Source organism: Plecotus auritus (genome assembly GCF_963455305.1).
Source record: "Plecotus auritus genome assembly, chromosome: 8".
Taxonomy (NCBI): domain Eukaryota; kingdom Metazoa; phylum Chordata; class Mammalia; order Chiroptera; family Vespertilionidae; genus Plecotus; species Plecotus auritus.
In genome coordinates this window covers 143,502,312-143,529,622 of record NC_137782.1, presented here as the reverse complement: position 1 = coordinate 143,529,622, position 27,311 = coordinate 143,502,312, and the positions used below count along the sequence as shown (strand labels likewise).

General features: G+C 40.5%; 2 protein-coding genes across 6 annotated transcripts; one reads left to right on the top strand and one right to left on the bottom strand.

Annotated features, from left to right (window-relative positions):
• The first annotated feature begins 3 nt into the window (after positions 1-3).
• RPS27A (ribosomal protein S27a) lies at positions 4-2,631 on the top strand. 2 transcript variants are annotated; one of them, XM_080684442.1, is made up of 6 exons: positions 4-352; positions 455-519; positions 980-1,034; positions 1,464-1,549; positions 1,915-2,046; positions 2,435-2,631. In XM_080684442.1, exons 2-6 carry the CDS (start codon positions 472-474, stop codon positions 2,582-2,584), a joined length of 471 nt encoding a protein of 156 aa, XP_080540568.1. In that variant the 5' UTR covers positions 4-352; positions 455-471; the 3' UTR covers positions 2,585-2,631. The 2 variants fall into 2 exon arrangements, with proteins under 2 accessions (XP_080540568.1, XP_080540569.1); XM_080684443.1 differs by lacking the exon at positions 4-352 and having other exon boundaries at positions 444-519.
• Positions 2,621-26,691, bottom strand: MTIF2 (mitochondrial translational initiation factor 2). Of its 4 annotated transcripts, XM_080684438.1 has the most exons (16): positions 26,560-26,663; positions 26,395-26,466; positions 26,129-26,288; positions 24,291-24,516; positions 23,805-23,916; positions 19,280-19,451; positions 18,684-18,844; positions 17,631-17,807; positions 15,823-15,962; positions 13,857-13,981; positions 11,328-11,532; positions 10,741-10,993; positions 9,720-9,860; positions 6,984-7,148; positions 3,983-4,123; positions 2,621-3,622 (listed from the first exon to the last, which is right to left on the bottom strand). In XM_080684438.1, the coding sequence occupies exons 4-16, from the start codon at positions 24,507-24,509 to the stop codon at positions 3,450-3,452; spliced, it is 2,184 nt and encodes a 727-aa protein (XP_080540564.1). In that variant the 5' UTR covers positions 24,510-24,516; positions 26,129-26,288; positions 26,395-26,466; positions 26,560-26,663; the 3' UTR covers positions 2,621-3,449. The 4 variants fall into 4 exon arrangements, with proteins under 4 accessions (XP_080540564.1, XP_080540565.1, XP_080540563.1 ...); XM_080684439.1 differs by lacking the exon at positions 26,395-26,466 and having other exon boundaries at positions 26,560-26,691; XM_080684437.1 differs by having other exon boundaries at positions 26,395-26,665.
• Between the last annotated feature and the right edge of the window lie 620 nt (positions 26,692-27,311).

Below are 27,311 nucleotides of genomic sequence, written 5' to 3'. Positions count from 1 at the left end.
AGAAGACACTTCCGTTTCCTCTTCTTCTTCAATGAGGCCCCCTCAACCCCACCCCCCCCCCCTTTTAAGACCCTCTTAGCCACGTCCCCTATATGAGAAAAGCCTTTTAAAGACATTTTAAGTTGTTTAAACCTACTATCTCTAGAGCATCCTGGAGGTTAAAGTGAGAAATAAGCCCGGCTTAGAACGAGAAGAAATGAGGTTCACGAGCTAGTCTGGCATGTGGCTAGACAGCCGCAGTGATAGCAGTCAGGCATTTGGTGTGGTTGCCTAAGAGGTGGGGCCTGCGGCGGCGGCCCCGGGAACCGTGTGGGCCTGCGCGGCGTTCTTCCTTTCCGATCCGCCATCTGCGGTGAGTGTGTGCCTCTCGTCCGCTCCCTGGCCAGCGGCCTACCGGCCTTCCCCTTCTTGTGTCCCCAGATGTAACCGGTCTCTTTCTTCTCCCCCACCTCAGGTGGAGTCGCCGCCAAGATGCAGATTTTCGTGAAAACCCTCACGGGGAAGACCATCACTCTCGAGGTGCGGGCCAGGTGGCGTGAGGGAGCCGAGGCCTGAGGAAGGCCGGGAGGTGGATGTCGGACCGGCGCTGCTTTCTGTCTAGAGCGTGTGTCCGAGTCTGGATTCTGAAACGTGACTCTGAATTGAGAGCTGTTTGCTGAGCACGGCAGGGGTCTGGGCAGCTTTTGCACGTGTAAAGGCTCGGCCCTCACCTCGGTGGTGCCGGCCTGATGACCCCGGCGGGGGTCCTGTAATGGGCGGGAGGCGCTCCGGCCGGGCGGGCCCAGCACGTGTAGCGCCGCCGCCGCCCCCGCGGGGCTGAGGAAGTGCTCGCGGTATGCGGTCCTGGGTGGTGGCTTGTCCACCGGGTGAGGGACCAGCTCTTGGGGAGGCTGCAGCCCCCCACCCCGCTCGGTTCACTCGAATTGAGCGTTTCTTTTCTTACTGTCTTACCAATATCTTTGCATTTTAAAACTCTTAGGTTGAACCCTCGGATACGATAGAAAATGTAAAGGCCAAGATCCAGGATAAGGAAGGCAAGTGATGTTTTCTAGTTCAGAAATCGTAACCTCCAGAGGCTCCAGCCGACCTGTAGGTGCCCTGCAGACCTGCGCTTGGTGGGGTGGGCAGAGGTCAGATTGATCAGTGAAATCTTTTGAAATAACACGTTTTTGAGCATAGAACCAAGCTGCAGTGCATTCCACTTACTGTGAATTTGGACGAGCTATTTAATTCTTTACACAGTTTTCCTCATCTGCAAAATGAAGATTATATTAGCATGTCCATATTAAGTACTATTAACGATTACGTGAGGTAAAATTAGTAAACCTTTGAAACTACGCATGCATAGCCTGCAGTAAGAACTCTGAGGGCTGCTAGTACCATTTGATTCAGGATTATTACTTTGTAAATCTTGAGCAGAGGCTTGTTCTTCTGTGGCCTAATTTGTTGGTTTTCTTCATTAGGAATTCCTCCTGATCAGCAAAGACTGATCTTTGCTGGCAAGCAACTGGAAGACGGGCGTACTTTGTCTGACTACAACATTCAAAAGGTCTGTTAGAAAGAGCGGCCCTTTATAAATTTTAAACGTTCCAACAAGTATCTAATGCTAAGGCTAGCTTTAGATTATTCAGATTTCCTAGGTAACTCCTACATTAACATTTGAGAAGTATTGCTCTAGTTCTGCATTCTGGGTTTGGCAGGTTGTATCCCATGGTGTATTTAGTGTTCTTTAACCTCCCTACACACTAGCTAGGAATTAGAGACTCTTCCCCCCAAGACTCCCTCTTCTGTGGTACTGTGTGCTTCCTGTTGCATCTAATTAGAAGATGCGTGATGCTAGCTTTCCATTCTTAGTGGAGCCTGAGCATTAATGTAATTGTTTTTAAAGCTTGTTTCATGCTGCCTCATTAACAGGAGTCCACGCTTCATCTTGTGTTGAGACTTCGGGGTGGTGCCAAGAAAAGGAAGAAGAAGTCTTACACCACTCCCAAGAAGAACAAGCATAAGAGAAAGAAGGTTAAGCTGGCTGTCCTGAAATACTACAAAGTGAGCCAACTTATTAAAAATTTTTTGCCTATAGGTTAATAAATTGTGTTTTTATCTCTGGTTTCAAACTCCTAGTATAAAATTTCTTTTCCTGTTAATACTTGAACTTTAGATAATGGGGATTATCTTTAGCCGCTTGTTCTAAACGAGGGTTTTGATTTTGAAGTCAGATCTGGGTTCAGGTCTAGCTTAGTCTACCACTTGCAGGGTTTGACTTGAATGAGCTCTGAATTGTTTGGTGTAGTAATTACTGGTGAGGGTTTGGGATGCTTTGGGTTTGTAAATACTAAAAACTACCATTGTGTGATTAAAAGGTTACGTATTTTGATTCACTTAAACTTCAAAATATGTTGTAAAATTATCTTAACAGCAGGTTTGTACTTTTTAGGTGGATGAGAATGGCAAAATCAGTCGCCTTCGTCGAGAGTGCCCTTCAGATGAATGTGGTGCTGGAGTTTTTATGGCCAGCCACTTTGACAGACATTATTGTGGCAAATGTTGTCTGACCTATTGCTTCAACAAACCAGAAGACAAGTAATTGTATTTGGGTTAATAAAAGACAGGAACTAACATTTGATTGTTGAATTTTATTCCAGTGAATTTTTTTAAGCCTCAAAGTTGATGGATCAAATTGATAAACTATACTTTGGCAGAAGAGTTCCATTATATTTAATATCAGCTGTCTAGATAATGAGCCAGTTGGTATTTGTTTTTCTTTTCTACCTCAGTACTATGACCAGATAATTTGTGTGTGGGGCGGGGTGGAGCTGCCTTGTGCATCTCTGGCTTCAATCCATTTGATGCCAGTAGCACTCTACCCCCATTACCACAACTAAAAGTGTATGCAGGCATTGCCACATAACCCCTGGGCAAGAGAGAACTACCTCCCTCCCCCAATTGAGAAACACTGATTAGTTGGTGTTAAAACACTGCCTAAAAAGAGGCTTTGATAGGTTTCATACAGGGGACATTTAAAAGACTGAGCTGTAAATTGACAACTCAATTCATCCTGAGTTCCTAGGTGGTTTGGCTGGGACTGCTGTTCAGTGTTGGGCATGAACTTGAAATCAAACTGTGCTTATTAGTCCAGTTGGCACTGAGAAATGATTTCAAGCAGTATTTGATTGGTACTATATCTTGTCCTTGGAGTTCAATTCAGAGAGGGTTGTTTCTTTTGGTACCACTCTTAAGTAAAAACATTTATTTGAAGTTCGTTACCTTCAGTGAAATTCCAGTAATTCCCTTTTACTGTATCAATACCAGGATTTCTAGTTTGAGGAATCCTTAAGTTTTCCTATTTTGACAATTGCTTGGGCACTTACCAATAGTAGTGAATTCTACCCTCCAATAAAGCAAAACTAGTTCTATTAAAAATATTTAATCTTTATATTTTTAATACAATTTTAAAATCCTGGGTCCCAGGAGGTCTTGGCTAGAACTTCATTTTCTTCATAACAAACAATTGTATCTCCCACTTTAAACTCTATCATTTCTTCATCCAAACTGAGACCACAATCCATTCCAGTTTTGATGACTGAAACATCATCTTTGTGGTGTTTCAGGGAGGTTAATGAACCTTTAAAAAAAATGAAAACATGGTTCATACATGCAACAAATAATAGGCACTTCACTAGGTGCTATGAAGTCTGGTGTTAGGACTTCAGTGAGATAAACCAGGATAAAAGATTGCAGGCAAATTCAAGAAAGTTTGGGAGCAAGCAAATCTGATGCAGTGTGTAGGAGACATGACTGGAAAGATGGTCTTTTTTTTTTTTTTTTAGAAGTTTGAAAAATCAGACTGGGGAATAACAATCTTGGAATCAGACCCAATGAGGGAGGGAATCTAGCAAGAAGTGAAAGATTTCAGGCAGTTGCAGAGAATTGTCAGGTTTTGGTGACTGGATATGACATCCAAACAGATTTTGATGCTGCTTACCCTTCCAAATAATACCTCCGTTACGGATTAACTTGAATTTTTTTTGCTTTTCTAGCTGTCCTTTTTGGACTCTGCAGCCAGCCACAGGAACTTTTTTCTTCCCTTCTGTTACGGAAAAGGTAGCTAGTATAGAAGCCTCACCTTTAGGAAGAAGAGAACATTATAGAAAGTAAAAGATTCAGACAAATACATAATTTCTAACATTTTGTAAGGTAGGAAAGGTGATAAAAATACAAACTCAGCCCTAGTCGGCTTGGCGCAGTGGATAAAGCGTTGGCCTGCGGACTGAAGGGTCCCAGGTTCGATTCCGGCCAAGGGCACATGCCTGGGTTGCGGGCTCCATCCCCAGTGGGCGACGTGCAAGAGGCAACTAATCAATGATTCTCTCTCATTGATGTTTCTATCTCTCCTCCCTTCCTCTCTGAAATCAATAAAGAAATATATTTTAAAAATAAAAAATAAAATTAAAAAATACAAACTCAGCCCTAGCTGGTTTGGCTCAATGGATAGAGCGTTGGCCTGTGGACTGAAAGGTCCCGGTATCGATTCTGGTCAAGGGCACATGCCTGGGTTGCAGGCTTGATCCCCAGTGGGGGGTGTGCAGGAGGCAGCCAATCAATGATTCTCATCGATATTTCTCTCTCTTCCTCTCCCTCTCTGAAATCAATAAAAATATATTTTAAAAAAATACAAACTCATGTAAAGAAACCCTGGTTTTCTTTGGCTCCACCAACTTTATTTTCCTGACCAATATTAGAATTAAAACCCAGAAAATTCATGGGAAAGAAAATACAAGTGTTTACCAAAAGAGTGAATAAAAGAAAAATGGGACTCATTTTTTTTGGCTGAGTAAAATGCACTAGAAAGTGATAACTGATAAGATTATTTAGTACATTTCCTGTATAAAGCTTCATGAAAACGTAGTTTTCAGCTGTCCCTAAATAAATTTTCTAGTCTCTATCATCTAGATCACCTGATTTATTTTTAATATCATCACTGGTCATTTATATTCTAACTAGAGGCCCGGTGCACGAAATTCGTGCACAGGGGGTGTGTGTCCAGCCTGCACCCTCTCCAATCTGGGACCCCTCGAGGGATGTCTGACTGCCCGTTTAGGCCCAATCCTGGTAGGCCCGATCCTACCAGGATCCTAAATGGGCAGTCGGACATCCCTCTCACAATCCAGGACTGCTGGCTCCCAACTGCTCGCCTGCCTGCCTTCCTGATTGCCCCTAACCGCTTCTGCCTGCCAGCCTGATCACCCCCTAAACACTCCCCTGCCAGCCTGATTGATGCCTAACTGCTCCCCTGCCAGCCTGTTTGCCCCTAACTGCCCTCCCCTGCAGGCCTGGTCACCCCTAACTACCCTCCCCTGCAGGCCTGGTCACCACTAACTGCCCTCACCTGCAGGCCTGGTCACCCCCAACTCCCCTCCTCTGCCGGTCTGGTCACCCCTAACTGCCCTCCCCTCCAGGCTTGATCGCCCCCAACTGCCCTCCCTTGCAGGCCTGGTCCCTCCCAACTACTCTGCTGGCCATCTTGTGGCGGCCATCTTTTGTCCACATGGGGGCAGCCATCTTGTGTGTTGGAGTGATGGTCAATTTGCATATTACTCTTTTATTAGAATTATTAGATAGGATAGAGGCCTGGTGCATGGGTGGGGGCCAGTTGGTTTGCCCTGAAGGGTTTCCCAGATCAGGGTGGGGATTCCCTTGGGATGTGGGGCGGCCTGGGCGAGGGGCCTGAGGTGATTTGTAGGCCGGCCACGCCTCCCCTGCGACCCAAGAGGAGGCCCTGGTATCTGGGATTTATTTATCTTCTACAATTGAAACTTTGTAGCCTTGAGTGGAGGCCTGGGCCTGCCAGGGTGTGCAGAAAGCTTGGCTTCCTCCATCGCCGGGGTCAACTCAAGCTTCCTGCTCTCTCCAGCTCCGTGGCTGCTGCCATTTTTGTTGGGATTTATTTATCTTCTATAATTGAAACTTTGTAGTCTTGAGTGGAAGCCTGGGCCTGCCAGGGTGTGCAGAAAGCTTGGCTTCCTCCATTGCCTGGGAAACCCAAGCCTCCTGCTCACTCCTTGGCCACAGCCATCTTGGTTGAGTTAATTTGCATACTTGCTCCAGATTGGCTGGTGGGCGTGGCTTGTGGGTATAGCAGAGTGATGGCTAATTTGCATATTACTCTTTTATTAGATAGGATTCTGTGATTCAGCTTAACTTTTCACGAACTCAAAACTAAATTCCAATAATGGCATGGTACCATACATTATAATGTATGAATGAATTTCTTAGTGTTATTTGGTGCTTGCTTAATGCTAGGAACCCTCATAACTTGGCTTTACAAACTGCTCTTAGCACAAGAACATACAAACCTCTGTATGATCATGTTTAATTGGTGAACTGTGTAAAGGGTATATTGGAGAGAGCTCCCTATACTTTTCCTGTAATTTTTCTGGGCATTTAAAACATCCATCAAAATAAAAAGTTTAAAATATCTGTATATGGGGAGAAAAAAAACACATAAAATGATTCAGTCATCATAAATTTAGCCTTTTAACCTGGCCAAGAAGTATGCTAGAGAATCTTTTTAATATTTAATATTCAAATGTGAAGTAAATTTTTTTCTCATGGTAGATGTCTCTGCCAGCTCCAGGACAAAATCAATGGCTCCTTCATGACACCTTAATAATCTTTATGCCTCCCACCCTAGTCTAATTTGTTTCATAATTAGTTGTTCATGTACAAACTTGAGGGCAAGTTCTTACTGCCTTATGTGCCTTGTATCCTCAGGGCCCAAGTTTTTCAGAGGGCAAGTGTTTATTATACATATGAAGTTACTCTAAATTCTCATGTGTGGTATTCATTTTTCTAGAACACAGGATATATATTAGAACAGAGAACATTTCAACAGTAAAATACATTTCCCCCAAACTTTACTTTCAAGTGTCATTTACAGCACTTCAGATATGAATGTTTAAAAGTAACCGTCAGTGAACACTCACCTACTGTGTGCTCTTCCACAATGCAGGGCAATCTGCTGCTCAGTTCTTCCTGCAAATCTTCAACAAGACGGTAAATGATTTTGTGAAGTTTAATTTTTACTCCTTTCTTTGCAGCTGACTCCTGGATAACTTTGCCTGCGTTCACATTGAAGCCATATATAACACCTGGCAATCAGAAATATAGTCAATAAAATAGCACAACTATTGCACAAAACAGTTTGTCTTTTGAATAGAAACTCAAATCTAAACTGTTTTATTTCCTTCTATGTAAATTAAAAGCTAGTTGGGGAGAGAAGAAATTCTATAATTTTTTTCTCATGAAAACTAGTAAATTTTCAAATGAATAAAAGAACTTTATAAATTCTACTAGAGGCCTGGTGCACGAAATACATGCTTTGGGGGGGGCAGTTCCTCAGCCCAGACTGTGCCCCTTGTAGTCCGGGAGCCCTCAGGGGATGTCCAACTGATGGCTGGAGGGGCCTAAGCTGGCAGTTGGACATCCTTAGCACTGCCGCAGAGGAAAAAAAGGCTCCCGCCACCCCTGCTGCGCTTACCAGCTGTGAGCCTGGCTCAGGGCTTCTGGCTGAGTGGCACTCCCCCTGTGGGAGCGCACTGACCACCAGGGGGCAGCTCCTGCGTCTGCCCCCTGGTGGTCGGTGCATGTCAAATTGCAGTTTGGTCAATTTGCATACTAGCCTTTTATTATACAGAATTGTGGATTAACAAGGAAAATTTCTTTATTGTTTTAAAAATCCATCCATTCATCTAAGAAACATTATTTTAAGTGCCCATAATGTATAGGCAGTATGCGAAACAAAGCTTTGATTTTTATAACCAGGGATATAAAAAAAAAATTAGGGTTGAAATATTACATTATTTTAATAACGACTCTATTATTATAATCTTATTGTCCACAACTTTTGTGATTTATTTACTCTTAGGTTTTCTGCTGCTCAAAAATACTTAATTGGTAAAGTTCAAAAGTTATTTAAGAAATGAGAAGTTCTATGAAGCTGTACATTTTGCCAAATTAAAAATAAAGTATTTAACTGCAAATACCTTGGAGGAAAAAACAACAAAACACTCTTAAGTGAAAAAAGTTAATGCAAACAGCTTAAGAGCAAAACCACCACCTTGAGAGTCTCATCATTAAGAAAGCATTCAATACACTATATTACACAGTACAATGCTAGGCCAGCGATTTTCAACCTTTTTCATCTCAGTGACAAACTCAGCTAAAAAGACAGTCATGAGTTCCCTTTTTGTGTATCATAAGTTCGACTAATAAACAGTCCCCTTTCCTTCTAGGCATTTAAAATTAAAAGGAGCTTTTCATCTAATTACTAAAACTCTGTGGCACACCAAAACTGTATTTTTTTGCCGATTTGACAAAAAAAAGTATAATTTTGATTCATTCACACTGGACAGCTATTGTTGTGTTGACAGTTGTCATTTTTTTATTTGACAACCTAAGGGAAAGAGGTCAGTACCCCTGACTAAACAGTCAGGTATTACATGTTTTAAAAATTCTTGTCTGGCTGGTGTGTCTTAGTAGTTGAGCATCAACCTATGAACCAGAAGGTAATGGTTCAATTCCTAGTCAGGGCACATGCTTGAGGTGCGGGATCAGAATGTGCAGTGAAACATCATCATGGATGTTTCCATCTCCCCCTCTCTGAAATCAAAAATATATTTAAAAATCCTATATAATAAAAGGCTAATATGCAAATTGACTGAACAGTGGAATAACTGGTCACTATGACTCGCACTGACCACCAGGGGGCAGATGCTCAACGCAGGAGCTGCCCCCTGGTGGTCAGTGTGCTCCCACAGGGGGAGCGCCCCTCAGCCAGAAGCCCTGAGCTAGGCTCACGGCTGGCGAGCACAGCGGTGGTGGCGGGAGCCTCTCCTGCCTCTGTGACAGCGCTAAGGATGTCCGACTACCGGCTTAGGCCCACTCCCCTAAGCCATCATTCAGACATCCCCTGAGGGCTCCCAGACTGCAAGAGGGCGCAGGCCGGGCTGCAGGACCCCTTGAGTGCACATATTTCATGCATTGGGCCTTTCGTGTATATATATAAATTAAAATTCTTGTAGCACACTGGTTGAAAATCGCTGTGCTAGACCAGTCAATGTCCATAAAATACTTTGAGTTAACCAACATTACTGAAAATACCTTTTCAGTAGTAGTTAACATCTAATTCTAAATAAGGCAGGTCATGAAGTAGCTCCTTCCTAATGATTTCATTAATCACTCAACAGTGTTGGTGCTTTGCTAAGTGACAGACTTAGTTAGAGGCAGTCATGAGTTCCCTTTTTGTGTATCATAAGTTCGACTAATAAATAGTCCCCTTTCCTTCCAGGCATTTAAAACTAAAAGGAGCTTTTTACTGAAGATTGTAAAATTATCAGTGAACCAGGAAAGTACTTGAATAGGCTGATTACAGTGTTAGGAATACTCATTAGTCTAAATTGGGTGAGGAACCAGGAGGAGTGGGAAGAGGGGACAGAAATGGTACTTTCCAAAAAAAAAAAAAAAAAACACAAAAAAACAAGTGGAGCTGCGGCTAAAATACTGTACAACCCATTCACCCCAACTGATAGCGGGGACTCCACCGCAACAGGATTGGTGCTGATGGGCAAATGTCAGGCGCGACGAGCCAAGCAACAAAAGACAGAAGCAAATGGTTCAGTGAGTTCTAGGGAACACAGTTAAACAGGAAATGGAATCCTTACCATGAAATGCTTCAGCAAGATTAACATCATTTTCACTAACATCACCCACACCAAAATGTACTAAGTCAAGTTCACACTCATGTGAAGCATCGTAGGTATCCAAAATGTTCAAAATGGTCTCAACGGAACCATCAACATCACCTAAATGAAGCAACAGTTTAAAATTACTGGTGTTAAGAGTTAGGTATTTAAATGATGATAATCTATTTAAGACCATAACAGGGATAGTATTTACCACTAAATACACTTTAATTTAGGTTTAGCATTATAAATATCTACTTAACTTAATAAAATATAACTAAATGTACATTTACAATGAAATCAGCTAGAAAAATGTTTACTAAGAAAATCTCCCCAAGAGGAAGGAGGTGAAAGGGTGAAAGAGGTCAGAAGGTACAAACTTCCAGTTATAAAAAAAATGTCATGGGATGTAATGTACTGCAAGGTGAATATAATAATACTGTACTGCATATTTGAAAGTTGCTAGAAGAGTAGATCTTAAAAGTTCTCATCATGACCTGGCTGGTTTGACTCAGTTGATTGAGTGTTGTCTCATGCACCAAAAGTTGCCAGTTCAATTCCCAGTCAGGGGACATACCCCAGTTGTGGGTTCAATTCCCAGTCAGTGTGCATATGGCAGGCAACCAAGCGATGTTTCTCTCACACATTGATGTTTCTCTCTCTCTCCCTCCCTCCCTTGCCCTTCCTCTCTGTATAAAATCAATAAAAAATATATTTTTAAAAAGTTCTCATCACAAGAAGAAACACTGTAAATATGTATGGTGATGGATGTTAACTAGACTTACTGCAATGAACATTTGACAGTATATACAAATAGCGAATCATTATGTTGTACACTTGAAACTAATATAACATGTCAATTATACCTTAATAAAAATAAAAGTCTCCCCCCAAAACACTGAGATACTTTTGGTTTAAATTTAATTGCTCAAATTAATTGTGAGAATGAAGAAATACATGTATTCCAAAAATGAGTTAAGTAAAATCTTTAAAAAGTTACCTTTAATAATTATAGGAAGCATATTTGAATCTCTTTCTACTTTCTCTTTTGGCTTTAATAATTTTTGTTGTTTTCTTTCTTGGTACTTTATAAACGCTCTCTCCTTCCAGTGCAAATTGCCATACTTCTCACGGTCCTTCCGGTGAGCCTCTTGGTGTTCCTTTCGCTTTTCTTCTATTGTTTTTAGAGCCTCTTTATTTTTCTCCTGCTCCTGCTCATACTTCCTCCAGTCAACAACTTCATGTGCCCTTGCCTTTACAGGGGAAAAAACAGGCATTATTTAACTAAAAGCTTTGTTTTTCTTCCACTATGAAATTAGTTTAACTCATATGAAAGTACTAATTTTGTAAGTTTCAAGAGACTTATAAAACTTTCATTTGAAGGCTTTGTATATAAATGAAATTATTCAATTTAAAAATCCTATCTCAAATTTTAAGAAATTCTACAGCCAAATTCTAAAAAGACATCACTGGCTCCCTCATAGTCTAGAATAATTAATAATATGTTAACATTAATTTGGAATAACATTATAGATTATTTAAAATCATTATATCATAGCTAATATATAGGAATTAAGCTTTATATACCTCAGATTCTACTTCAAGAATTTCATCTCCTGCAGAAGGGAGATCTCGCCAGCCTATAATTCCCACTGGCATGCTGGGGTAGGCCTCATTAACTGTTTTTCCATTTTCATCAAACATTAAGCGCACTTTTGCCCAACTCTTCCCAGCAACTAGAATTGAGCCTTTTCTCAATGTTCCTCTTTGAATTATTGCTGTAGTAACAGGACTAAAATGAAAATAAAGTTATTAATTCTTAATGCCATAATCAGGATATAATAGTACTTTCTTAGTAGAGCAAAGGTTATTTTTTCATTTAAAGAAAAATATGTTTTTGCCCTAGCTGGTTTTCTCAGTGGTTAGAGCATTGGCCTGAGGGTCGTGGGTTCGATTCTGGTCAAGGGCATGTACCTTGGTTTCAGGCTTAATCCCCACCCCGGTCAGGGTGCATGTGGGAGGCAACCAGTCCATGTGTCTCTCTCTCATAGATGTTTCTCTCCCTCTGTCTCTCCCTCTCCTTCCATTCTCTCTACAAAATCAATTAAAAAAAAAAATCCTCTGGTGAGGATTAACGCTTCCTATAATTATTAAAGGTAACTTTTTAAAGATTTTACTTAACTCACACACACACACATATATACATATACATACATATATATATATGTTTTTATTGACTTTAGAGAGAGGAAAGGAGAGAGAGGGACAAATACTGATTGGCTGCCTCCCACATGCCCCCTACTGGGGATGGAGCCAGCAATCTGGGCATGTGCCCTGACCAGGAATCAGATCGGTGACCTTTTGGTGCATGGGATGATGCTCAACCAACAAAGCCTCACTGGCCCCCTCGTAGTCCAGAATAATTAGTGAGCAAGAATATCTTTTAGAGACTTAAAAATACATAATATGATGTATTTACCACTTCTCAACTTCTCAAGCAGTTTTTCATACTACAAAACTGTTAAAAAGGTTGAAGCAACCCAAATGTCCATCCATGGAAGGAAGGATAAAGAAAATGCAGCATACACATACATAAAATGAAATATTATGCAATCTTAAAAAAAAAATCCTGTCACATGCTACAACATGGATGAATCTCAAGGTCATTTATACTAAGTGAAATAAGGCAGTCAAAAAGAACAAATACCATATAATTCTACTCATGAAGTATCTAAAGTAGTCAAAGTCATAGAAACAGAAAATGGAAAGGTAGCTGCCAAGGCCAGGGGGAGTGGGAGAGAAAATTAGTGTTTCATGGGTACAGAGTTGCAGTTTTGCAAAATGAAAAAATTCTAGATTCTATTGCACAACAATGTGAATATACTTAATACTACTGAACTATACTCTTAAAAATGGTTAAGATGGTAAATTTGATAGTTACATATCTTTACCACAAAAAAAAACACACATTTCTTATAAAAGTTACTAGAGGCCCAATGCACAAAATTCATGCAAGGGGCCTGACCTTCACAGCCCTGGTCGTTCCGCTGTTTGCCAGTCCAGTCTAATTAGCATATTATGCTTTTATTATTATAGATTATTATAGATGGTAGTGGAGGGTGCAGATAGTTGAGTGTTCTGACAGAATCCTACTCTCTTTCTTTAATTTGTTAAGCAGTGAGAAGACTTCTTTTGCTGATAGGGAGGAAGATTAAAGACAGCAACACCATTCCAAAGACCTTCTTATCTATAGTAATAAAAGGGTAATATGTAAATTGATCATGATGCCCTCACAGTAACAACTGAACAGCAGGCTGCGTGGGGCGACCAGGCCGGGGGTTAGCAAGGGACGACCAAACGACTGACCAGCAGGCTGCGTGGGGCGACCAGGCCGGCAGGGGAAGCAGTGAGGGGTGACCAGGCCAGCAGAGGGGGGCAGTGAGGGACAACCAGGCCAGCAGGGGTGGGGGCAGTTGGGGGCGACCAGGCCAGCGAGGGCAGCAGTTGGGGGCAACCAGGCTGGTGGCAGGGGGGCAGTTGGGGGCAACCAGGCTGGAAGGGGGGCAGTTAGGGGCGATCAGGTAGGCAGGCAGGTGAGCAGTTAGGAGCCAGCGGTCCTGGATTGTGAGAGGGATGTCAGCTGGACATCTCCCGAGGGGTCCCGGATTGGAGAGGGTCCAGGCTGGGCAGAGGGGACCCCCTCCCCCACGTGCACGAATTTCTTGCACCGGGCCTGTAGTATATTATATTAATAGGCAAGGACATAAAGAATTTAGAAACCCTAAAATGCAACAACTGCTATTTCATTCCAATTTATATTAGTATAATCAGACTTTACCAGTTTAGTCATGTCAGTGTGGGGGAAAAAAAATCAAACAAATCAAATACTTAAGTCATGTAAATGTGACTACTTGGTGTATACAGATAGATATTATGGTCTACTAATAACTGTATTTTATGTTCTCTGTGCTAGTGCAATAAAATACTTTTCAAAAAATGCTTTGAAAATATTGTTCATAGACTAAACATAACATGCAAGAAAAATAACATTATATGATCAATTCACAAAAACAATAGAACAAAATTATTAAAAAGCAAGCATTTTACTAGACCTACCCTCTTCCTTTGTCTGTGAAAGATTCTATAACTGTTCCTTCTACTGGACCTGTGGGGTCTGCTTTCAATTCTAATATTTCTGCAAGAGTAATCGTTGCCTCTGCCAAAGCCATCAGATTATCCCCCTTAACAACAAAACAAGTTGTTAATATACATTAATATCATCTGTAAATGTAAATACTAGGGTCAGAAAGCCAAATAATCCTTGACAATTATATTTTTCTCTTTAAGCATTAAAAGCATAATTATGCAATTGTAAGGAAGGAAGGGAGGAAGAGATAAACAAGAAAACCTGATCCAGGGACAGATATTGCAAAGAACAGTTTTTTAAGGCCATTAGTGGTGCTTGTTAATACCCTTTCATAAACACATGCTTCATTCATTCTCTCTTTCTCTCCTCCATCTGTCTCTATAATTGTGATTTCTTCCTCTAACCCTCTTTACAATGTTACTTCACATTGAAGTTCTATCCAATGTGACAAGCTTTCGCATCAATTTTTTCATTTGATCCATTATAACTACCCAACTGTGCAAAAATAAAAATTCACTTCACCTCCCTGGATTTCCTTTCCTCAAATGAAGGACTAGATTACATGATTCTTTCACCTTTCATGACCTATCTTTACTACTAGAGCTCCAAGATCACGCAGCTGATAACTGGTGATGGAACTGGAACTGATGGGCAAGGGATTTTTCATTCTCTGTCAGCTAAGAGATTGCTCACAGTTGTTAGAGAGTATAAAACAACAGAGACAACTGTAAACAAAATACTTTGCTTACCCATCTACTTATTCCTAGTATTTATTCTAATTTATAAAATGCTGCTCTGAAAAACAACGTTGGGGTTGTTTCTTTGCATAATGTAGACCTCTTTATCTACCTTGAAAAAGGAGGCCCCATCTTACTTCCCTGTCCCTATCTCTCACCTCCCTCCATTCCCCAAGAATCATCTCTGCCATGTCCCCAGATTTGCCTAAGCAGTTTTACATCTATCTATTCATCTGAAGTTATATGGACAGAAAAGGTAGACATGTCTTCAAATGCTTTAATCTTACCATATGGCTTTCAGAGTGCAATAGCAATCTAGGTATAGTGGAAAGATAAGAAAGTAAGGTGGCATTTTTTGAGTTTCAATAACATGGTTATACTATTAAAGAAGGCATAATTTCTAAGAACCTTGGAGGTAACAGAATTAGGAAAAATAAGGATAAAAAGAGACTTAATTGAAAAAATGTGGCCAAATACAGCACCATCCCTCAGTGAATGATCAGGGGGAAAAGTCTGTATCATGAGTAAATGATGGAATATGGTAAGAATGGACAAAAATGGAAATTGTCCACTTAGCAGCAACCTGCACAGGATAAAAGAATTAGAAAATGCTATCACAAAGCAGGTACTGAGTTTCCTTGGTGTTTTTCAAACAGAAAAGAATAACTGGTAATTTAAAAGAAAACAGAATTCATCATAAATAACATTATAAAACTTATAACATTTTAATTCCCAAAAAAACTGAGTCAATCACTTACAAACTGAACCCAAATGTGTCCTCTTTGTATTAGTGAAATTTTTATTTGTTTAAATCTTTCTTAAATGCCCTAAGACCCTGATAGTTTTTCACTATAAAAGCAAGCACTTTTTATTAACAACTGTATTTCATTTCTGCTTAAAACAGTCTTTAGCCAACTAATACCCTACCCACGTCATTCACTATTCATTCTTCTCATTCTAAGTATCTCATAATAAGAAAAGCATTAGGCTTAGACCCCATTACCATCAGCTATGCAACCCTGGATTGGTGACTGACCTTTCTGAGCCTAATTTCTAATCTGCCAAACCAGGAAGATACCAGTTTTGCCTAGTACTCAGAGAATTCTTAAACAACAACAGAAATTATATATGTCAAAATGCTCTTTAGGCATAATGCACTGTAAGCATTCCCATCTGAACACATCATCTACGCGTTTACCGTAAGTGCAGAGACATGCACTGCCTGTACATCGCCTCCGTAATCTTCACACACCACATCATAAGCTAGCAGTTCTTTCTTCACTTTTTCAGGATCAGCCTCAGCTTTGTCACATTTGTTTATGGCAAGGACAATAGGCACTGAAAGAGACAAAGTTAAGAAGAGTGCAAATGGCACCTTTAACTCCAGGTGTTCACAATGAAGACACCAATCTGTTCTGGCTTTCTCTTGACTCAGTGGGTGTACTTATCTAACAAAAGACCTAAAAAGACCCACTCTTTAGACCCACTGTACTCTACTTTCTACACACAAAGGATTCCAGCTGTGAGATGTCAAACTGCAATTATAAGCAGATTCTGAATTAAGAATAGACACTAAGATGATTTAAAACAAAAAGGTATGTTGGGTAGAGAAAGGCCTATCCTTAAACCTGAAAGCAAGATCAGCAATTATATGGGAGATAATCTTCAGAAAAAGATCCAGAGAAAATTCTAATTGAGTTCCGGTGCCATTAGATGATTTGCCTTTTCTTTCTAGGAGCTACTGACTCACTGTTAAAACCTAACATTTTACCTTGGGGTTAAATTAGGAATCATTACCGTGAACTTACCTTTGGATTTACAGCAACTCTTTATTCATACATTTAGCTTGGTGATACATACTAGATTCTCAATAAATGTTTAGTTAATGAATGGACCAACTAATCTTATACTCTACCTGTTATTACTAAACATACCCTCTCATTAGAGAAATCACACAAAATTCTAGCAGATAATTCTCTTGGGTTTCACCAACTCTGTCATTTTCTCAGGTATCAAAGGAACATAAATTGAAAACAAACACAGAAAAAGCTCTGCGCCCTGGCTGGGTTGCTCATTTGGTTGGAGCATTGTCCTGTGTACATACCTCAGTTGCAGGTTCAGTCCTCAGTTGAAGTGCATATGGGAGGCAACCGATTGATGTTTTCTGTCATATAAGTCCTCTCTCTCTCTCTCTCTCTCTCTCTCTCTCTCTTTCCCTTCCTCTCTTACTAAAATCAATAAATAAATACATACACACATACACAAATACATAAATAAAATAAATCCTCCAGTGAGGATTAAACACACACACACACACACACAAAAAAAAAAAAAAAAAACAACTATGCAATCCATAACCTACTACTGTGAAAAAGTACATGCCATATAGATAAGACCAAAAGAATAGGTATAGAAAGCATGATGTAAAGAATTTATCATAGTGTGGCTCAGTGGTTTAGTGTTGATCTATGAACCAGGAGGTCACGGTTTGATTCCTGGTCAGGATACATGCTTGGGTTGCAGATTAGATCCCCAGAATGGGGGGTGCAGGAGGCAGCTGATCAATGATTCTCTCTCATCATTGATTCTCTCTATCCCTCTCCCTTCTTCTCTGAAATCAATAAAAATATATTTTAAAAAAATATCATGTATCTTAACCAACTGCTCTGTTAGGGCAAATTTATCACTCTCTTCTTTTTATTATATTCCCTAAAATCATTAAGACCAGAGTCCATTCCACAAAGGCAATTTTGAGAAATTAAAAAGGAAAGAGAGTAACACTGAAAGCTAGATGCCAAATAAACAGTAGAGAAAGAAGTGTACTTGTGATCACAAGTCCCAAATTGAATCCTGATACACTCTTCTAAGTAGTAACGTGTGTGGGAAAATAATTCAACTGTCTTTGAGCCCTATCTGTAAAAACAGCTATAGTAATCCTCAGATTGCCATGAAGATTAATTGAGCAACATGGGCACTAACCCAGAACAGTGGCTCTTGCCATAGTACCTTGAGCATCTTTGGCATGCTGAATGGATTCTACCGTTTGTTTCATCACTCCATCATCTGCAGCTACAACCAGTATGATAATGTCGGTGACCTGAGCACCCCTGGCTCTCATCGCTGAGAACGCAGCATGTCCTGGAGTATCGAGAAAGGTTATCTTCTCCCCAGAAGGCAGAGAGACTGTGGAAACAGAAGTCCAAGAACACTAAGGACTCAAACAGGTACTTCCTCAACATGAAGAAATATATGTGATATTATCAAACACAACTAATTCTTTAAAATAATTTCATTTCCATTAATCTTAATCAGAATAATACAGATCATCATTTCACAACAAAAAGTGATAACGTACCAGTGGAACCTGTAGGGTTTTCTTTCATGTAATAATTTCAAACTAAAACTCTTCATATTTCTAGAATATAACTACTTTCATAAATGTACCAAATAATATCTATTCTGGAGAGAGAATACACTGAAGATTATATAGGTAGCCACCCCTGCAATAGCAAACATCAGCTGCACAACTGCCTTGAATAACAAAGGCTATTTCGTATACAATCGGCAGCTCAGGATTTGAGTCCAAAAGCATTGTGTATAAACTCTGTCTTTGCCACTTACTAGCTGTGTACCTTAACCAAGTAACTTAACTTAAACAAGTCTCAGCCTCCTTACTTGTAAGTAGGAATATTAATACCTACCTAATGATATTTTTTGAAGATAAAAAAGATAAAGTATATAAGGTGCTCAGCACAAGGCTGGGCACATGCTAGGTGCTCAGTAAAGGGTAGCTATTATTTATTGTCACAACCTAGCATTGAAGAATTTAAGCTCATTAACTAAGAATGGGCTAGAATAAAAAGATAATACAATTTTCTTCTTACAGAATGTACAAAATAAACTTTATTAACCACCTACTCTACATTTCATCAAACCAATGGTTTTTAACCTTTAGCCTTTCCTTTTACTTTGAATTTGTATATTTCATACTATGACACTAGGTTTAAGAAAGAATATATGGAGTTCCCAAACACAGTGTAAGATAATTTATGTTCATACCAAGAAAGGCACCAATGTGCTGAGTAATGCCTCCAGCTTCCATTGCTGCCACTTGAGTTTTTCGCAGTTTGTCAAGTAATGTTGTTTTCCCATGGTCAACATGGCCCATTATAGTTACCACTGGGGACCTTGGGGTTAATAAAGCTGGATCTGCCTGGGGCCTACAATTAACAGAAAAGGAATTTCATTTCTTAAGTATCAGAACAGTTGATAGCCAGTGAATTGATTTGCAGTTATCTATGTGAACTGCCATTACCGATAAAACCTAACATCCAGCATTCATTAGACCAAAGTATTTTCCTCTTCTATACATATGACTTATGACAAAATACGTGACTACACACCTACAGTTGATATCTTCATAACAACGAGCAGAAGTGAATAAAACATTTTAAGATTCAGGATCATTCGTAAACTTAGAAAAATAACCCTTAAAAGTTTTATAATAACCTGAATATACTGATGGTTTAAGCACTTCAAAGAAAAGTTTAACATCATTTTAATTGCAAAAGAAATTTTAAGGCAACCCTTTCAATTAAAAAGTGTGAAAAAAACTATGTGGTCTCCTTCCCCAAACATATATTGTTATGTTTTACCTTCTCACGGCATCTTTATTTTCTCTGACTTTGTCCTGTTTTAATTTGCTCCATTTTAACTTCATTCCTGCCTTCTTTACCACTTCTTTGATCCAGACTTCATCTAAATGTGAGTCTGCTTCTAGTGAATCTATGTCCACAGTAGTGTTCAATAAAGCTTCATATATAAAATCTGGGGGAATAGATAAAACCTTTTAGGTTCATGAAATTAAATGTTCAGAAAGTGACCTCTATTAATAAATGTCACATAAACAGTACTCTCCATCAGAGAAATAACTATATAAGCTATCTGTTTCTCTAATGTTAAAAAATCACAAAGAAGCTAAAAAGAAAGTGATCTTTAAAATATGATGCATATATATAAATTGGAATTTCTGCATATTCATGATTATTTGGAGTATTTATGTACCTGATGAACCATATGAATCATCAATAAAATATTAAATTGCATGTTGTATATACATTTAGTATTGAGTAGTTTATCACTGTCTAGTTCTTTGAAAACTTGTAGTTAACATGTCATGCATATACAAATGTGTGTACATATATATAGTCAATTATTGTTATTCACAGTAGTTATGTTCTATAAAACCTTCATGAATACTGAATTAGCAAATACTAAATCATTGCTCTGAGGGGACATACAGGGTTAGGTTCCTTTAGCCTGTAATCATACAATTTTCATCAGCTGATCAATACATACCTGGTTTTAAATGTTTTTGTTTCAAGATTCTTTATTTAGTAGACTACACTGTTGACTCATTAACCCTGAACTCATGGCCAACAGCACTATAACTAATACCAGAACAAAGCTTATCTAACACATGTATTTTCTCTGTACGGCATATTACAGCCTTCCTGCAGTTAGTAGCACTAAACAGCACTTCAGCGCTATGTTTAGGGGCCATTTAAAACAGTGAAATCGCCAACAAAAAATACAGAAAGGCAAAAACATGTAGCTCTAAATAAACCACAAAAATTACAAGTGTTTATAGTACAAGAGCTGAAACAAGAAGGCAGAATGTTGCCTCACTGAACCTTAGTAGGAATGTGTGATTAGGTAATTCAAAATTTTCACCCCTCTGTGCATGTTCGGGATTGACTGCAAAAGTACTGCGAGTATTGATCTGGGGGCAAAATACGTTTTAGAGAATTCACCAATACAGAATCCCCAAATGATGAGACTCAGCTGTATGCACATACACACACATAGTATCTCAACATACACACACATTCAATTTATTTATTTATCTATTTAGAGTGCCTAGAAAGTCTTAAAATCCTATATAATAAAGAGCTAATTGTAAATGGTCATCACGCCATCACACCATAATGGCTCAGACACTCAACACTGGGGAGGAATGGGGACCAGCCAGGCACAAATGAGCTCGTGAGTGAGGAATGGGGACCAGCCAGGCTGCGGCCTGGGAGAGGGAAAAGCTCCACGCCCCCCCAGTTCCTGCAGTCCCAGGTGCCAGTGGCTGGGCTGCGGCCCGGGAGAGGGACAAGCTGCCCGCCCCGTGGTCCTGTGGCTGTGGCCTGGGAGAGGGACAAGCTGCCCGCCCCGTGGTCCTGTGGCTGTGGCCTGGGAGAGGGACAAGCTGCCCGCCCCGTGGTCCTGTGGCTGTGGCCTGGGAGAGGGATAAGCTGCCCGCCCCGTGGTCCTGTGGCTGTGGCCTGGGAGAGGGACAAGCTGCCCGCCCCGTGTCCTGTGGCTGTGGCCTGGGAGAGGGACAAGCTGCCTGCCCCATGGTCCTGTGGCTGTGGCCTGGGAGAGGGACAAGCTGCCTGCCCTGCAGTCCTGGGTGCCTGCAGACTGGGCAAAGCCACCCGCCCATGACCCCCTGTGGCTGCGGCCGGCCCGGGCGAAGCTGTTCTGGTTCCTGGGTGCCTGCGGTTGGCCAGAGGGAGGGAATACTGGGTCCCGGGTGCAGGGCAAGGCAGAGGCAGTTAGAGGCAATCAGGCCAGTAGGGGAGCGATTAGGGGCGATCAAGCAGGCAGATAGAGGTGGTTAGGGGAGATCATACAGGCAGGCAGAGGGGTTAGGGGCGATCAGGCAAGCAGGCAGGCAAGCGGTTAGGAGCCAGAGGTCCCGGATTGTGAGAGGCAGTCGGACATCCCCCGAGGGGTACCAGATTGGAGAGGGTGCAGGGCGGGCTGAGGGACCCCCACCCCCATGCACGAATTTTGTGCACTGGGCCTCTAGTATATAATACATATTTACTTGTTTTTCTTGGTCTTCATTTTATTTAATGTGCTTTTTGTTTTGTTTTTGTTTTCAGGGGAGCGCAAACATAGTTTCCCACTACCACAAATTATGCTGCCAAGTTTCCACGTTTGGGGAAATCTCAAAGGTTAGCACAATGAACAAGCCTCGCCCTGGGAAAACCACCTTTGGGGAATCATAGTATCTTCCCTGCCAGGTAAATATTAATGTGCTTTGTTTTAATTTCAGTCATATTTCCTGGTGGGTGATAAATAAAAGTACCTGTTATGATAATGAAGTTAGTAGTTTTATGTTTCCAGACTTTCTGTCACCTTATAAATATACTAGAAGCCCACACCCTAACCAGTTTGGCTCAGTGGATAGAGTGTCGGCCTGTGGACTGAAGGGTCCCAGGTTTGATTCTAGTCAAGGGCATGTACCTTGGTTGTGGGCACATCCCCAGTAGGAGGTGTGCAGGAAGCAGCTGATTGATATTTCTCATCAATGTTTCTAACTTTCTATCCTTCTCCCTTCCTCTCTGTAAAAAATCAGTAATATATTTTAAAAAATTAAAATAAAATGAATATACTAGAAGCCCAGCACATGAAATCGCGTGGCCCCGCCCACCCGCGCCAGTCTTTGTTGTTACGACGTTAGGGCCACAGGTCTTTTATAATATAGATTTTGGAAGATATGAAGTAAAATCATCCTCACATAACCAAACCATTACACTAAAAGAACATCCTATTTAGTAATGTGCTGATAAAAGTTTACTCACAAGGTTCTCAAAAAAAAATTTCTCCGATTTATTATATTTCCTTATTTCTATGATGCAAATAACAATTCTTGAGAGATAATTTGGTTTGTGAATGAGAAAAGCATAGGCTCTGGAGCCAAATCCCTGGGTTCAAATCCTGGCTCTATCATGTACTAGCTGTGAAATCCTGGGCAATTATGTATCCTCTCTATGCCTCAGTTTCTCAACCTATAAATGGGGATAATAATCATACCTACCTCTAGGTGCACTGTGAAAATTACAGAGTTCATAAATACAAAGTATTGATACACAGTAGCAGTTCAATGAATATCAGTTATTATTTTTAATTCTTTCCTTTTTCCAAGACTCTGCTTTACTTGTCAATTTATTTTGCTACAATCATAAGCTATTTTTGTTTACTAAATTTTAATGTCAGGTTATAATAATAAAGACTCATTCTGTTCCAACAATCCTAAATTGGTAATACATACATCAATGGTGAAATGAGGGATAAATATGACTATAATGCTATTTACAAATAGAAATAGTATTATTAAAAGTTGTAGTTAATACTATGAATATTTTTCTGCTGACACTACATATAATGTCAAAACTAGGGGAAAAAGGAAATCATAAAATTATAGAAAACCAAAGGGAAAGCCCTGATCGATTTGGCTCAGTGGATAGAGCATCGGCCTGAGGACTCAAGGGTCCCAGGTTCGATTCTGGTCAAGAGCATGTACCTTGGTTGCGGGCACATCCCCAGTAGGGGGTGTGCAGGAGGCAGCTGATCGATGTTTCTCTCTCATCAATGTTTCTAACTCTCTATCTCTCTCCCTTCCTCTCTGTAAAAAATCAATAAAATATATTACAAAAATAAATAAATAAATAAAAACCAACTACTATTGTATTATTATTAAAAAAAAAAAAAAAAAGAAAACCAATTGGAAAGTAAATGAATACAAATATATGGTCCCTCAATCCAAAAAAATTATTTGGACTTGATCTAATATCTCACTAAATTTCTGAGAAAGAAAGGTTAGTTCAGATAAAATCATTTCCACTTTTATTAGAAGTGAAATGTTAGAGAACTATATTTGGCAAAGAGCCAAGAAACGAATTATAGTTTGTGACTTAGAGAACTATATTTGGCAAAGAGCCAAGAAACGAATTATAGTTTGTGACTTAAAGTGAAGAATATTGTAATGACAACTTTTTTTTTTTTTTAATATATTTTTATTGATATTTTACAGAGAGGAAGGGAGAGGGATAGAGAGCTAGAAACATTGATGAGAGAGAAACATTGATCAGCTGCCTCCTGCACACGCCCCACTGGGGATGTGCCCGCAACCAAGGTACATGCCCTTGACCGGAATCGAACCCAGGACCCTTCAGTCCGCAGGCCGACGCTCTATCCACTGAGCCAAACCGGTTTCGGCTGTAATGACAACTTTTTAAACTACATCTAATTTTCATACTTGACTGCCTCAGTCTCATTGCAAATAAGATTCTAAGTATTCCATGTTCCCATTATTTTTCCTTATAAAATTATGTGGCTCACCTATGTCCTTTTCCATTGCTCTGGCCAGCTCCTCAACAGTCATTCCAATCCATACCTCCACCTCCTTTTTAGATTTTGTTGAAGATAACTGAGACTTCTGTGGCCTTACTTCCTATTAAAAAATCAGAACGCATTAAGAAGAAACAACTTTTAAGCGACAATTTATATTTATTCTGGAATATCTACCACAATCACAGCTTCTATTTCGAAGATTAACACGCCCATAAGCAGGTAAATCTCAGACTAAATTTTAAAATCCTATATCCTTAATTCACTGTTATATACCAATTTCCAAGTAACCAAATTCATCAGCATTACAGAACAACTAGAACTTCCCTTCTTCACATAGATTTATTGCCTGGAGTGTAGCATTATGAAATAAAGAATCTGTAAATGACAAAGCACTCAAAATGGACTTCTACACATGGCTCCAGGCACTTTCATTTCAGACCAAATAATACAGTAATGCTAGAAATCTACAACTACCTTCTTTGTTACTAGAAGCCTATATTGAGATAAAGCAGCCCCAAAGAGCGAGTCTGTTTGCCAGGACCCGGCGTACTGCTGAGCTGGCCACACTGGGTAAGCAGATGAAAACACACGCCTCCATTGTGCTAAGGTTCTTCTTTGACCTAGGTTGTGCAGCTGTCTACAAACAGTGTGAAATCGTAGCAAGTTCTCCAACTTCAGCAACTTCTGGTTCATGTTTCTCCTAGAAAAAAAGTTTTAAAGTAGTATTTTGGTTAATATTTAAATCAAGTTAGCAGATATTAATTGGATATCTCTTCTACACAAAGAAAAGTACTAGAATGAATAAAAGTGGGTTCCTGCCCTGAAAGAGCTCCCAGTCTAGTCAGAGTTGGGATTCCATACTAACTACTCTCTAGACATTAAGTATTATTATTGTTAATGTTCCTACTATGACAGAACTGAAATATAGTAACAAAATTATAATGGGCTTTTTTCACTCTTAAAAAACATCAGCTAATAAAATTAAAAATAGGTTTTTCTAAAATGCAAATATGAACTCATCAACTCTCTGCTAAACAACTACTAATGGCCCCCCAGTTTAATGTACAATTTCAAAACATGCTATATATGCCCTCTGCTAACCTCACTTCATTTCTTACACTCTTAATAGTCCTCTCACTCCTACCTCCCAGGCTTTTGTTATTCTTACCTACTTGTAATCTCCAACAGTTTGTCATCTATTTTAAAAATTTTTTTATTGATTGATTTTAGAGAGAGGAAAAGAGATCAATTTTTGTTATGCCACTTATTTTTTTAAATATATTTTTATTATTTTAAAAATATTTTTTTTTTATTGAGAGAGAGAAATTTGTTATGCCACTTATTTATGCATTCATTTGTTGCTTCTTGTATGTGCCCTGACCAGGAGTTGAACCCGCAACCTTGGCGTATTGGGACTATGCTATAACCAACTGAACTACCTGGCCAGGGCCTGTCATCCAATTTTGAACCTTTGCATAAACTCCCTCTACTTGGAATTGTCCTTCAACATTCACCATGTTCCCCTCTCTCCCCACCCCCCACAGATACTTTAGAGAGGGAAGAAGACACCCAATAAAGATCTATAAATAATGCCTTTTGAATATCCTTCTTGGAATGGAAGAATTTATTGAGAGAACACTGCAACAGAATTCAACTCAGCAGTATACTTCTTTTCCTCCCGAGTTTTCTATTCCTTCTGCTTCCAAGACTGCACTTCTACAGCTTTGCTTTTCAGTTTTTAAGGGGAGGAGCAACTAAAATAATGTAAGACAACATGTTTTCTCCTCAGCAAACGTTTTCTGAGCACCAGCTTCCAGGCAGTGTGTTTGAGGTAGTTGATTCATAGTTTAATAAGCCGGAGTCCCTTCCTTCAGAGTTCACAGTCTTCTAGTGTTCCCATATAATGATTCTCAGGCACATTCAACACCTCAAGAGTGGCACATTTAAAATATCTTCTCTAGGCACAAGTCCCTGGACTGAGAACTAAAGAGTGCTCAGGAAGCACGGGACTCCTTAGTAAATAAAAATAATTTTAATGGGCCTAAAACCAGATTTCACAAGGACACACAGGAGGAAAGGCCCTGCACAGAGATTAACCAAAGCACAGATACGTAATTAAGGCCAGAATTAGAAAAACACATTGGGGGCAATAATCCAAATATCAAAACTGGAAGGAACCTTACTTGTTACTTAATTCCAAGCCTCTCATTTTACAGAAAAGAAAAATGGAGCCCAGAGAGATTTAAGAGAGAGAGAGAGAGAGAGAGAGAGAGAGAGAGAGAGAGAGAAAAGAACCTTCTCGAAAGTCATACCGCTAGTTAATGGCAGTCAGGACTAGAACCCAGGCTTTCTGACACCCAATTCGGCGTTCTCTCGCCGCTAGGAAATTCATGGAATCTGGAAAAGGATGTTGGAAATATCCAACATGCAGTTGAACTGGTGGAGACGTCTGAATGTAGCCTTGGAACTTATCTGAAAGGTAAAAGGAAGTCACTGTAGAGAAAGTCCGGATCTGGCTGCCTCGAACCCGAGCCCAGACAACCTTGGGCACAGGGGAGGCTGGGACTGGGGTCCGCACCTGCCGTGGCGCTCCCGGCTGCAGACCGCTTCGGTAAGCCTGAAGTAGGGTCATGCAGGGAAGAAATGCATCCTGGAAAAGCGCAATGTTTATGACTTGTGCCACTGACACTTTAGGTCAAACAACATACGCCACCCGGACGACCGGCTGGGGGACCCCACTCACTCAGCTCCTGCAGAAGGCCTGCAGGGTCTGGGCGCAGATCACCTTCTGGACCTGAGGGAACTGACGATCGGTCAGTCCGTCTCCGAAACAGTCCCCACCGGGCTTCCGGTGCCGCCGGAAGCGGTTCTTCCCCGAATTCAGAGGTCTGAATCCGGAATAGTCGCTCTTGCCGCCAGAACCCGGGTGTCTGCGTTCCCGGTGTGGGGTGGGCGCCCAGCGCGGGAGGCGCTAGTTCAATCTGTAGCCTCTTCCCGGGGTCAGCCGCGCGTCGGTAATCGCTTCTGCAGGTCGCTTCCTTTTCTAGAAGGTTATTACTGCTCTTCTGGGGCTGTGAGCGCCTACCCTCCTAGGAAAGTTAAACACGGAAATGTGGGAGAAAGGATAGGTTCTTACAAGACACATACAAGGAAAAAATACCAGGGAAGGTGGCCCTGACTAAATAGTCAGGTATTGTATGTTTTAAAAATTCTTGCAGCACACCGGTTGAAAATCGCTAGGCTATTGTGCTGGAGGTGGTGAAAAGGGAAAGGACTTGAGAGGCAATTATGATGGATTAGCTATGGGGTGGCTGGGTGGTGGTGGTGGTGGTGGTGGGGAGTGGAGGTGGGTTTAGGGGAGGGATTCATGCCTAGTTCAATCCCAAAGAGATTACTAGGTAGGCAATGTGCTGGATGCACTGCCAATTTTATCTCTTTTCTTTCTTTTGTAGCTGCCACGGAGATCCTACCCTTGGTTAATATTTTCCTACTTTG